This window comes from Corythoichthys intestinalis, chromosome 9 (genome assembly GCF_030265065.1).
Source record: "Corythoichthys intestinalis isolate RoL2023-P3 chromosome 9, ASM3026506v1, whole genome shotgun sequence".
NCBI lineage: Eukaryota > Metazoa > Chordata > Actinopteri > Syngnathiformes > Syngnathidae > Corythoichthys > Corythoichthys intestinalis.
Window position 1 is genome coordinate 26116614 of NC_080403.1, and position 12645 is coordinate 26129258.

At 39.4% G+C, this 12645-nt stretch overlaps 1 protein-coding gene across 10 annotated transcripts; it reads right to left on the bottom strand.

The window, feature by feature from the left end:
* Window positions 1–200: 200 nt before the first annotated feature.
* Window positions 201–11353, bottom strand: pfkfb2b (6-phosphofructo-2-kinase/fructose-2,6-biphosphatase 2b). 10 transcript variants are annotated; one of them, XM_057847038.1, is made up of 17 exons: window positions 10881–11353; window positions 10618–10693; window positions 10138–10263; window positions 9920–10016; window positions 8379–8445; window positions 8233–8307; window positions 8056–8112; window positions 7834–7958; window positions 7553–7760; window positions 5526–5672; window positions 5333–5437; window positions 3818–3947; window positions 3664–3726; window positions 3202–3266; window positions 1260–1427; window positions 931–953; window positions 201–761 (listed from the first exon to the last, which is right to left on the bottom strand). In XM_057847038.1, exons 2-17 carry the CDS (start codon window positions 10676–10678, stop codon window positions 692–694), a joined length of 1587 nt encoding a protein of 528 aa, XP_057703021.1. In that variant the 5' UTR covers window positions 10679–10693; window positions 10881–11353; the 3' UTR covers window positions 201–691. The 10 variants fall into 10 exon arrangements, with proteins under 10 accessions (XP_057703021.1, XP_057703025.1, XP_057703023.1 ...); XM_057847042.1 differs by lacking the exon at window positions 1260–1427; XM_057847040.1 differs by lacking the exon at window positions 931–953.
* Window positions 11354–12645: the final 1292 nt, after the last annotated feature.

Genomic DNA, 12645 nt, shown 5'->3' on the forward strand with positions numbered 1-12645 from the left:
AAAGATGGACAGCAAATACCTAAAAAAAAAAAAAAAAAAAAAAAAAAATCAGCAGCACCTTGATAATGCCACTGTAAAAGTATGGACGGTTTCAACATTTAATTCAGTATTTTATAATTTCATTTGTAAATAGTTGCATCATAGGCTTCAAATCCTGTGATCCTAATGACAATGAGTATGATAGAAGATCGACAAGCCAGCCAGAATTAAGTTTGGTATTTAATTGCACTTTGATATATGACCAACAATTTGTGCAAACACAATCAGATAATATAAACTCAATACAAACTCATTTCAGTATTTTCAAATTGAATCTCTTTCATGAGCAAAACGTGACAATCCTTGGCACCAAACAATTATCCTTTCATTCAATGATGAACTGTCATCATACAAAGATAACTGATACCTGAAGAAAAAAGATGAACAAAGCATTTTTCTATTAAATAAATGATACTAATTGAATATAATTTAGACAAAGCATGCTTGAACAACTATATACTTTCGTAACAAATTAACATGTACAGTACACCTTTTTCTAAATGCTGAATATTTTTATTACATTCAGGGGCATACCTTAGTAGGTTGAATACTGGATGAAAATGTCACATGGCGGACTTTGTATTTTTCAAAGTGATTGTGCTATGTAAATTGAATAAAGTAAATTTCACACTTGGACGTTTTTTAATCGTCTTCACTCAGAAGCGCACGCAGCCGCTCGTTTCGTCAGGGTCATCAAAGTCGATTCCTTCGCACAGGGAGCCCTGCCAACAAAACATTACAAAACTTACGTAAGTCAATCACAATTTTCTAAGTTGCTACATTTGGTGTGACAGTAAGTGTGGCAGATGTATGCTTGTAATGAGATGCTTATAAAGGGATAAATAAGAAGAGAAAAAACAGGGTTGGCTACACATCATTCAAAATACTCACAGACAGCCGTTTCCTGATCGAGGCTGAGAGGTTTAAAAGACACACACACAAAAAAAAAAACAATAGAAATGTAGAGACAAGTCAGATGTACAAAAATGAACATGCTTTTTTTTTTCAATCTTTAATGCAAACAATTTTATAATCCTGCTAATTATAAACATGCATGTAGACCAACACAAATAGGGCATTACACAAGCTTTGTTCTGTGAACTAAACACGCACATTTTCACAAACATGCGCACGTTAAAACATGGCTGGGGTGCGGTTCTAGATGTGACAATCAGGATGGGAGGTGACTGGTTAGCAACATGGCCGGCGGCGGCACTGACTTGGCTCTGCCGTCCCTCGGGCATCAAAGCCGGCGGCGTAGGGGCGAGGGGCAGCCAGGGCTGATTGCCTGCACTGTACAGTCGGGGACGCTTGACCTGGTCGTGACTGCACAAAGGTGTGTAACTACTCCGCCGGAGTAAAAGGGCAGAGTCCTTGGGAATTTGACCCTGGTAGGTGCAGGCGGGAAAGAATATGTAGAGCAAGGAGAGGCAAGGGGACAAAGAAGGAAGGATTCATTCCAAGCCAAGCATGGTCAGCCGTAAGCTCTCAATAAGGCCAATCATCACCTTTAAAAAAATGCATCATGCCACATTGAGAAAAGAAAGGAATCAAAAGAGGTGCAGAAGCAAAGTCATGAAAAAGTAATTTATACGGGGGGTACTCTGCTTAAAGCGGATTTACGATCCTACAGGATCATTCTTTGGAAAGTATTTAAATTATAATATGGTACGCCTAACCCAGAAGTAAAGCCTGAACATTTTATAGAGCACTCTTTTAACTCACTGAAACATGAGCAATTCCGAGCCTGGCCTCAAAGTTTAAATGAACTGGATGTCTATCGTTGTCAATGGCAAAGAGTTAAATGTTATGAAATATAGGGTTTGGAAAAAATAATGGAAACACCTAACATTTTGGCATCATAATCATTGAAAATAATTGTTCAAAAATGGCCTGAGGAACATTTTAATGAAGTTGAGCATCTCGTATGGCCGGTACAATCCCCAGACCTCAACATTATTGAGCATTTTGGTCAGTTTTATAGATTCAATTAGGACGTCGATTTCCACCACCATTGTCCAGTGGCGGCACCAGGTGGTGGCCAGGGGTGGGCTCCCCCCCCCATAAATTTGTTGGCCACCCCACTGGCCACCCCGCCTGCCAGTATAACGTTAGATTGTAGTAGCATCAGTTACTGTCACATTAACATTGTGTTGGGAAATATCCAGTTAAGATATGATTGCCTCTGTACTGCCTTTTATTTGCATCTGCCAGCACCTGCTTTTCCACAGTAATTATTTTGTTTTGTTAAAGGTACACCTTATGCCTAATATATACATAACACAATAAAACAGAATTGTTCTGGAACTCAAAATGTTGACTGGACAGTTATGGACAATGCACATTTAATCATTAGTAACATCAAATATTACACAACACACAAAAGTATATCAGTAGCCGTGTCCTTAAGTCTTTCTGATAGTTTTCCCCTGACCCTTTTACTGCAATAATACAATGAAAACCTGAAATTATGGCTTTTACTTTTGGTGCGCCACCCCAAGATTTTAAGTGGCCCCATCTGGCCACCCCTATGAAAAATTTCTGGAGGCGCCACTGCCATCGTCTCTAAAAGAGTTAGAGGGTATTCTAACTGACGAATGGCTTAAAATTCCATTGGAAACAATTCACAAGTTGTACTAATCAATACCTCGGAGAATTGAGGCTGTAATTGCCGCAAAAGGCGGACCTATACCATATTAAATTAGGTTTTGTTGATTTTTTTAAAGTGTTTCCATTACTGTATTTTGTCCAACCCCTGTATATGGGTAAATATTTAAAAAATGTAAAGTGAAATTTGGGGCCCTCCCCAGAGTGTTTTTTTTTTTTTTAATTTTCATAGAAATTTGTTTTTATTATTTATAAATTTACGGATTCATGAAGAATAGAAAAAGTATCATAAATATAAAATAATGATTAACATTATATATATATTATATTACTGACCTAAAATTACCTAAATAAAAAATAAATAAAATGACACAAAATGTGATATCCATGTATGTGGACAATAGGTGAACAGGCCAAGTTTTTTTTTTTAAATTACAAAAAATATGCACCTGCTCTATGAAGGACTAAGTACAGTTAACATTTGCATGATACATTTCTAATAGTTCATTGGTGGTAAATGGTTCTATTTATGGACTGAAATGGCATTGGACTTACAAGTGGTCGGTCGCGATGCGTGTTCACTGCCTCCACATTGAGATAAAACATTTCCACTTTACAACCTGTAGAGAAAATATATATATATTGAAAAAATTTTGTGGGTTTACCGAATTAAACATTAAGGCTGTCACAATTAAGTGACAGTGATTTGTTGGAGACAATGTTTTTTCTAAAAATTGTAAAAATTCTATACTTTGAGCCTCTTAACCAATCATTTACGTAGTCGTTTATGAAAGCAGATTAAATATCAGTGCAATTAACAAAAATAAATTCATCAATGTGTTTGTAGACATCTGTTTTTGCTCTGGAAAACAATATTACAGTATTGTAGCAGTATTCATAGTCCAACTGTTGTCTGTGCATAGTTTTTGTTTCCATTGTATTTTTACAGCTAAAATGTTAAGCCAAGACAGGATTAGTTGATGATTTGTAATAAAAAAATAAAAATAGATTCTCTACCATACGCCACTGGGGTGAGTTTGAGGACAGTGTGCAATGGACACTTCATGTAGGGCAGATCTTCTGTATAGAGAAGAGAACCAGGACATAATCAGTATAAAAGTCACTTGTGGTAGCGCATAAAAAAGAATCAAGAGCTTTGGACTGCACTCACCAGCACTTTTGTCCAAGAAGTAGGCCAACAGACAGCGCATGACCGCTTGGTGGCAGACCACCAGCACGTTTCCTTGTCTTTCCAGCTCCATGATGGCTGGCTCCAGACGCTGGACCAGGTCCTGGTACGACTTGAAGAAAATACAAGGTCACCGCCAAGGTTTACTTGGATCATACATGCAGAGTTAAAAAAAAAAAAAAAAAAAAATTCAAAATCAAACTCTCAGAAGAGTGGAACATCTAACCAATGACGTGTGCAAGCTAACTTTCGAGTCTGAACATTATCAAATGTCATAGTAAGATGTTGAACGCTGAGTAATCAAGTAAAACTGCGTATTTAATGACAATGCATGTCCACACGTAGTCAAATTAGGAATAAAGTAAATGTGCACAGTTTATATGGACCTTGCAACACATCTACACGGACATTAATAATAATACTCACAGGCACATATTATTTATCCTCAGCAAAAAAAAAAAAAAAAAAAAAAAAAGCAAATATTACTATTAATGAGGCTTACTGAGTCTCAAACTCTAAATGTGATGTTTTCTTTTTGTATATGAACTGTTTTATATTGCCCACCGGTAGCCAAAAAACCTCTATGATAAGTAAAATTTGCAATCTCGAACTATCCTATTTAAATACAAAATTTAAGGTTGTTTTTATAGCATTTATGACATTCAATGGCATTTAGAAGGTCGTTAAACACACTATAAATAAATACAAAATTAAACAGAATTAAAAACAAAGAGCTAGGAGCAACTGCAAACCAAAAAGATTGTAACATGTACCAATCCCTCAATGTCTTCACTTCCTGTGTTGACCATACAAATTTACAATGGAGGATGAAACCGTAAGCGGCATCTAGTGCTCGACAGTGGAATTACACCAAAGCAGTCAACAGACTAAAAAAAAATTGTGCGCTTTCGCAGGACCATGAACCCAAAAGTAACGAGGAAACTTTAGCATACTTTTTAATTAAAGAAAGATGATTTAAGATATGAGAGTTTTGGATTACACGTGTGGTCACAGAACAAATTAAAGTTGCAAGTCAAGGGGCAACTGTATGTTTTCAGAAAAAAACAAACAAACAAAAAAAAAAACAGTACAATAAAAAATGTCTAATATTTTTGGGAGTATAAAATTGTAATTTTTGTATTCTTGGCGCAGCACGTCACATGAGTGACATGACCAAACACTGCTAAATGCTTTCTAACTGCACGTACAATTAAAAAATAACAAACACTGTGAATTTATCACTGAAAATGTGGCAAATTTTTTTCCGTTCTCGTGTCGTCAGACGACAGCTGCAAAGCATCCATCTCTTTATGTTTTAGTCTCCCAAGACACATTTTTAGCACGCAATCGTGACGTAATCGTCATGGAAAAACTGTTCGTTGACTAAATATTTTCGTGATCGTCATCGTTGACAAAAACAACACTGCTCTACTGTTTGACTTTTGACATTGGGGGGGGGAATTTTGCTTTTCACATGTAGCCTGTATTGCCATTTACCTCCCCGCCTGGGTACCGGTAGTGATATTTGTCCTGGTCCCTCAACGCAAACTCCTCCGGAAACGCCCTCTGGATCATCTCATAGGTCATCTCCTCGCATACGCCCTGGAAAAAAAACAAACAAAAAAACAACAACAAAGGATTTTAATAGAGTTCTTGTAGCAATTGTGAGACAAAACGTCACGCCGCCCACCGCGTCTATTTCATTGAGTATCTTCCACTGTTCGTAAGGGACTGCCAGCTCCTCAGCTGTCTGTATGGTACGTCTCAGCTGGCTCGTCCACACCTTCAAATCTGACAGCTCATGCTCTTCAATAAAGTTGCGAAGGGCACGAGAGAACTGGAAAAAAAAAATAAAAGTAATGTATCGTATTTGTCGGACTATAAGATGCAGTTTTTACATAGTTTGGCTGGGGGTGCGACTGATACTCTGGAGCGACTTATGTGTGAAATTATTAACACATTATTATATCATTTCACATGTTATTTTGGCGTTTTAGATTGACACTGATGGTTTGGTAAACTTGTTAGCATGTTCTTTATGCTATAGTTATCTGAATAACTCTTAACTCATTTGCTCCCAAAAATGTATAAATACGTTCTATTTTTAATTGCGTCAGTGTCCCAAAAACGTATTTATACGTCTTTTGCATTTAAAAAAAAAAAAAAATTTTTTTTGACAAGAGGCATCTATAGGTTCCGATCGAATTTGAGAAAAATGTGGAGAACGACCGGGAAAAAAAGGCAAACTACACTGAAGGAGTCTTTTGAAAAGAAAACGAAACCATCATCAAAGAAGGATTAAAAAAAAATCTATCTTAATGAGACAGACGGTGACGTCCACAAGAGCATCAGGTTCCACACGCGTTCTGCGGAGCTCACGTTGCGTTACTCCTTAGCCCGAGGTTGACACCAACGATGAAGATGATGAAGATGATGAAAAAACGTGAGACCGATCTTGATCCGGACTCATCAGATTAGCCACTGAAACAGCCGAGAGCTTTCCCCGTTGTTATGTGTGCAAATAGTTCAACAGTTCAATAGTTTAGTTATGTGTAAATACATTAGCCACGTTTACATGCTGACCGATTCAAATCATTCCGAATGGAAATTTCACATCAGCTGTTTACATGTCACTTCATCTATTCCGATCCAGCGTTGACATGTGACTGCCTTTATTCCGAAAGGACGTTTGACAACTGCCGTCTGACATGCGGAGATTAATCAAAACAAAGCGTCACGTTGCAAAACATGGAGATCGATCGTCAGATCAGCTGCTGTTTTAACTTTTCGAGTGGAAACAAAACTTCAGAATGATACGCCGTTCATTTAAAAAGTTGTGTGGGTGCGCTGTGCGTGTGCTTGGAAGCCATGTTGCAAGTGACGTTACTTACGTCACCGAGTGACGTCACCACGTCAGTACGGAGCATGCGCAGAAAGAACGCAACCAGACACCATTCCGCTTCCCTGTTTACATGATATAATTTTACTTCTAATCGGTTTGGGAAAAGGAATATTCCACCCCTGTGAATCGGAATGAAATTCCATTCGGTTTGGGCCTGTTCATTCCGAATGAAGTGTTTATATGGAACACATTTATTAGGTTTGAACAAATATTCCGATTGTAATTGGAATATTTGGCTCCATGTAAACGTGGCAATTGTTACTTTGCAATGCTTCCAAAGCTCTATTTGTCTTGATTTTTATCTTATTTTGTAAAAAGAAAACATTATTCAGATGTTTGGAATGTAACTAAAGCAAAAAAATAGCTGAGTGTAAGTCAAAGTTATGTTTGAAATGTATGCTTTCACAAAAAGCTCAATTTCAGTTTTTTCATCAGAAATTGGAAAATTGCTCAAACTAAGCTATTTTCTAATGCTGATTTCTAAAGAACGGAAAAAGATATGAACTAATTTTTTTTCTGCTGAAAGAAGAGAGTAATCTTTCTTTTGATGGGTTCCATGTTTATATACCAATAGAACAGAATTTTCTGTGGGCCTTGCAAAATCAGTCAAAATCCAGTAAAACAGCCAGGAGCGAAGGGCCTTGCGCCGGTGAAATTGGCTGGGAGTGAATGAGTTAATAGCTATGTTCCGTTAACATCCCGGCCACGTTTGCATTTCGTTGTTTCTGCATCATGTAACATTAGATTATCATATATATATATATAGTCCGAAAAATACGGTTAACGGATTCTGAACCAGAATGAAGCATCCTTACCTGTTTCCCGCGGGCAGAGAGTTCCGAATCCCCCCCGATGCGGCCTTCGATGTTGTGGTTGCTCTCGCCGTGTCGACACAGGTAAATGGAGTGCGAGTGCACGTGGATGTTCATGAGGTAGTACACGATCTTGCTCTGGATATAGTCCTGCACCCGGTTCACCAAAAAACGTCGGCCCACGTTCATTACTTTAATGAAAGAGAGGTCCCTGCGAGAAGGGTGGCTCAGTGTCACTCTCTAGTGATTCTTTGCTGAACAGTAAAATGTGACTGCAGTCTTACTTGTCATAATCATCAGGATCCAACGGTTGGTAAGTCACCTTGTAGCACTCGATCCGTTTCAGGAAGTCATCCATGACCCTCTCTCGGTGCCTTTCGGGGTAGTCCGGACTGGACACCTTGACTTCCTGTTTGCAGGCATTTGTCGGCATGCAGGCAAAAAGCTTGTTACGTAATATCACAGCTGCTGAGAGGGAATATGAATAGAAGCTTTCAGACACTGACCATGATATTGGCAGCAATGATTTCTGGGTCATCACACACGGACTCGACAAAGAACACCTGTTGGCAAAAAGGAATAACACACATTAACACACATTGCAGTACATTGGAGCCCTGACTAACCAGTTTAATTACCACTGAAAGGTACGTCTTTCATTTATTCGTACTTCATAAACTCACCTTGAACCCATTCTCCTTCACAAACCCTTGAATGAGGTCTCGCCGCTCTCTTGTTGTGTTGGTTGCGTCGAACACCTGACGGGAAAAAATTTTGAAGGTCAGTGAGACATGCATATAATTCACGAGAACGATAAAACAGGACTCACAGCAATCTGACCGCCCTCGTCTGTCAGGTACATCTTAACATCTTGCAAAGCCACGAGTGCACACTGCCTAAAAATATGAAACACAGTGAGATGAGGAACTGTTTTTTTTTTCTTACGTGGTCAACAGAACAAGCTAATTTTAGTATGTCAGTTTTTTTAAAAAAAGGATAAAAGAAGAATATCCATAGGCCTCGTATGATGCATGGTTTCCATTACAGAAGACGAGTTAAGGCTAGCCATAAGTTGTTCGACAGAACTTAAAGACTTATTGGCTCCAATAAGCCACAATTGTTCTCGTTTCCTAAAATGTTATTAGAAACATAAAATATTGCCATTGATTTAAAAATGTAGAATATTTAGTATATGTTTTGATCTACGGAGGGCGCCATGTTTTATGCGCGCAATGGACACTTGGGGTGATGACGTAGATTGCCACCATCACTAGACGAACACTGCCGGGTTACTCCAATTCCTTCTACAAGGCGAGACTTCCAACACATGCGCGCATCGGGTAAAAGCAGCGAGTACCTAATAATTGTGATTTTATTGAGTCTTCTATTACCTTTTCATTGCCTTAAAATACTTTTTGCAAGTGTTTCCCTATTACACTTTTTAGCATTGTGTTGTGGTAGCTTTAAAGCAGATTGTTGATCTATTTACCACATTAGTCACGTAGCGTATTAAAACCACCCTTATTTGATATTACTACATTTAAGTATTTTTTAAGGCATCTTTAGTATGTTCTGTCTGTATGCATCTAAACAAAACAAGCTGAAAGCGCACGGTGGCACTTTGGGTATCAAATTCGCCTCTTGCAGGACGTTTCGCAGGTGTAGCACATTTTGGCAGAACACAGTTTTTTTTCCTCCTCTCGTCTCATTCGGTCTTTCCTGTTTATTTTGCTTTTGCTGCTCGTTTTGCGAAATATCAACAGTGCTGTCATGCTCATTAATGTTCCTCTCGGGTTCAAATTGAAAGGGTTGAACAGATTATATGTTTATGTCGCGAGAGTCCTTCTCTGGAAGCCCAGCAGCGTAACCATGTGACGTCACCAACCTGCGACGTCAACAACAATGGCGATTTACTAGTTAACTAATTTTACAAATTGTATAAAAAAAGAAAACATCAAGCGGGGTTTCAATAACAAATTATTTTAACTCATAATAACGTTTCTTTCAAGAACTACAAGCCTTTCTATCCGTGGATCCCTTTAAGGCAATTTTACGTCTATAACAACAGTAAGTGTGTGGGTGGAAACTGAAGTGTTTAATATCTGATCATTGGGGTCATTTAAATGAAAACATGATAAAGGCTTTTTATTATGATACTTCTGAAATGTTTGAAATTGTGGACAAAAAAACAACATGCAAAATGATTGAAATGTCTTCCATGATTATTTAAAGCTTCAACTGTATGTGAGCCAAGGATAAGAAAAGCCATGAACGACAGCTGCCACTTTTGCTTTGATATTTAGGTCACAATTTAACAGTGCTGAACAGCCTCATACACAAATGCCTGTGGTGTTTGGGAGCAGAACTTACTTCCTGATCTTCATAGCCTCCTCATTGTCATGCCGGAAGAAGTCGTACGACTTGTAGGCTCGGACGGCTTCTCGGCGATACACGCCCAGGTTGAAAACTGCAGGGACAATGACAACGTGTCTTTTGTGGAGGCCTCCCAGGCTAAATTTACCAGCATCACAATTAAATGAGTTCTATTTTTAATCACACATACCAGAACCCGCCACTATGTGTTCTACCTTTGGTGGGGACGCCAATCCAGTTGAGGTAGCGTGTAAGTTTCTTGGACATGTATGTCTTCCCTCTGGCTGGAAGGCCAATCATCACAATCACGGTGGGGGAATTTGTCATGTAGGACGCCCACGCTGCATGGGAAACAGGAACAATGACATGAAATAAATGACAGTTCGAAGAACATTATGTCCAAGTTGCACTTATGAGTTACTAGCTTTTGCAGTCATTGAGCTCCACAGTGGGTCAAATATTAGAAAAAAGCAAACCACAATAATACATTGTTAACTCATTTCTTGAGCCATACATACCAGCCCAGGTATGTGTATAGTCGTCACAGTGTGTGTTGTGGCAGTTACTAAATTTTATATTAAAAACATTTTTTGCTGCTGGCAGCTAAAGAGTTTAACGCTCACTTAAAAATAAGCAGATATAACATCCATTTTTGTTCAAATAGTCAATCATGTGTACCTAATGAATTGACTTACAACATTTCTTGTCATTCATCCTGACATCTGTTTTCTTGACGTTGAAGTGCCGGTTCGACATGAGCAGAGAGCACTTCTGAGCACAAAATACAAAATTATGCATTCGATGTTTTACAATTTCTGTGAAATCAACACAGAACCGTTAGGAAGACGTGTAGGTTCTGCTGCCACATCATCGGTCCAAACAACTACGACGAGGCGGGAAATTGGCAACGACAGCATCTGGCAACGTCATCATGTCTGGAACGGAATTATTTTCATACCTCGTCAATTGAAAGTCCGCGGAACAGGAGCAAGTCGCTTCGTGAGTGCTGGTTTCGGTGTACCGGCTGGGTCGCACAGTCCTTGGCTACCGAGCAAGCAGCCAGCCCCGATGGTGCCCTTCCAAGCCGACTGGTAGAGGTGTGTGCCGACGTCACACCGAGTCCCACGCACGCTATTACCGTATAGCAGCTAACAGACGGGGACGTAAATTTAAATCCTTGTCTGGCACGATCGCTGCCAACTCTCTCAGTCAAAATAAATTAGACGCCTATCGCCGTCAATGGCAGTGAGTGAGTGAAAGTGGGTTCTCGATTTAGTTGATTCAGTCCGAAGATTATTTTCGCTCCCGCTTTTAACAAATAAGCCTACTTAGAAAATTACTTTTCCAAGTAGGCCTACCACAATCTGAACACAAAGCTCTATTCAACCATACTGCTAGTCCTTCTAAAAAAATAGCTTATTGTGATAAAATTCATTATTTTCTGTAATGTACTGATAAACATTAGACTTTCATATATTTTAAATTCATTATGCACAACTGAAATAGTTGAAGCCTTTTATTGTTTTAATATTGATGATTTTGGCAAAAAAGTCAAGAAAAAACAAAAGTCCCTATCTCATAATATTAGCATATTTCATCCGACCAATACAAAAAAGTGTTTTTTTAATACAAAAAAAGTCAACCTTCAATTAATTATATGAGCTATGCACTCAATAATTGGTCGGGAATATTTTTGCAGAAATGACTGCTTCAATGCGTCGTGGCATGGAGGCAATCAGCCTGCGGCACTGCTGAGGTGTTATGTAGGCCCAGGATGCTTCGATAGCGGCCTTAAGCTCATCCACAGTGTTGGGTCTGGTGTCTCTCAACTTCCTCTTCACAATATCCCACAGATTCTCTATGGGGTTCAGGTCCAGTTGGCAGGCCCATTGAGCAGAGTAATGCCATGGTAAGTAAACCATTTACCAGTGGTTTTGGCACTGTGAGCAGGTGCCAGGTCTTGCTGAAAAATGAAATCTTCATCTCCATAAAGCTTTTCAGCAGGTGGAAGCATGAAGTGCTCCAAAATCTCCTGATAGCTAGCTGCATTGAACCTGCCCTTGATAAAATACAGTAGACCAACACCAGCAGCTGACATTGCACCCCAGACCATCAGTGACTGTGGGTACTTGACACTGGACTTCAGGCATTTTGCCATTTCCTTCTCCCCAGTCTTCCTCCAAACTCTGGCACCTTGATTTCCGAATGACATGCAAAATTTGCTTTCATCTAAAAAAATTACTTTAGACCACTGAGCAACACTCCAGTGCTACTTCTCTGTACCACAGGTCAGGCGCTTCTGCCACTGTTTCAGGTTCAAAAGTGGCTCCAGCACACGCCTGTGCACGGTGGCTCTGGATGTTTCTACTCCAGACTCAGCCCACTGTTTCTGCAGGTCCCCCAAGGTCTGGAATCGGCTCTTCTCCACATTCTTTCTCAAGGTGCGGTCACCTCTTCTGGTTGTGCAGAGTTTCCTGCCACACTTTTTCCTTCCCAGTGAGGTACCTTGATACAGCACTCTGGGAACAGCCTATTCACTCAGAAATTTCTTTCTGTGTCGAAGCCTCTTGCCTGATGGTGTCAATGACGGCCTTCTGGACAGCACTCAGGTCGGCAGTCTTGCCCATGACTGCGGTTTTGAGTAATGAACCAGGCTGGGAGTTTTTAAAAGCCTCAGGAATCTTTCACAGGGGCTTTGAGTTAATTCGTTGATTTGGATGAAT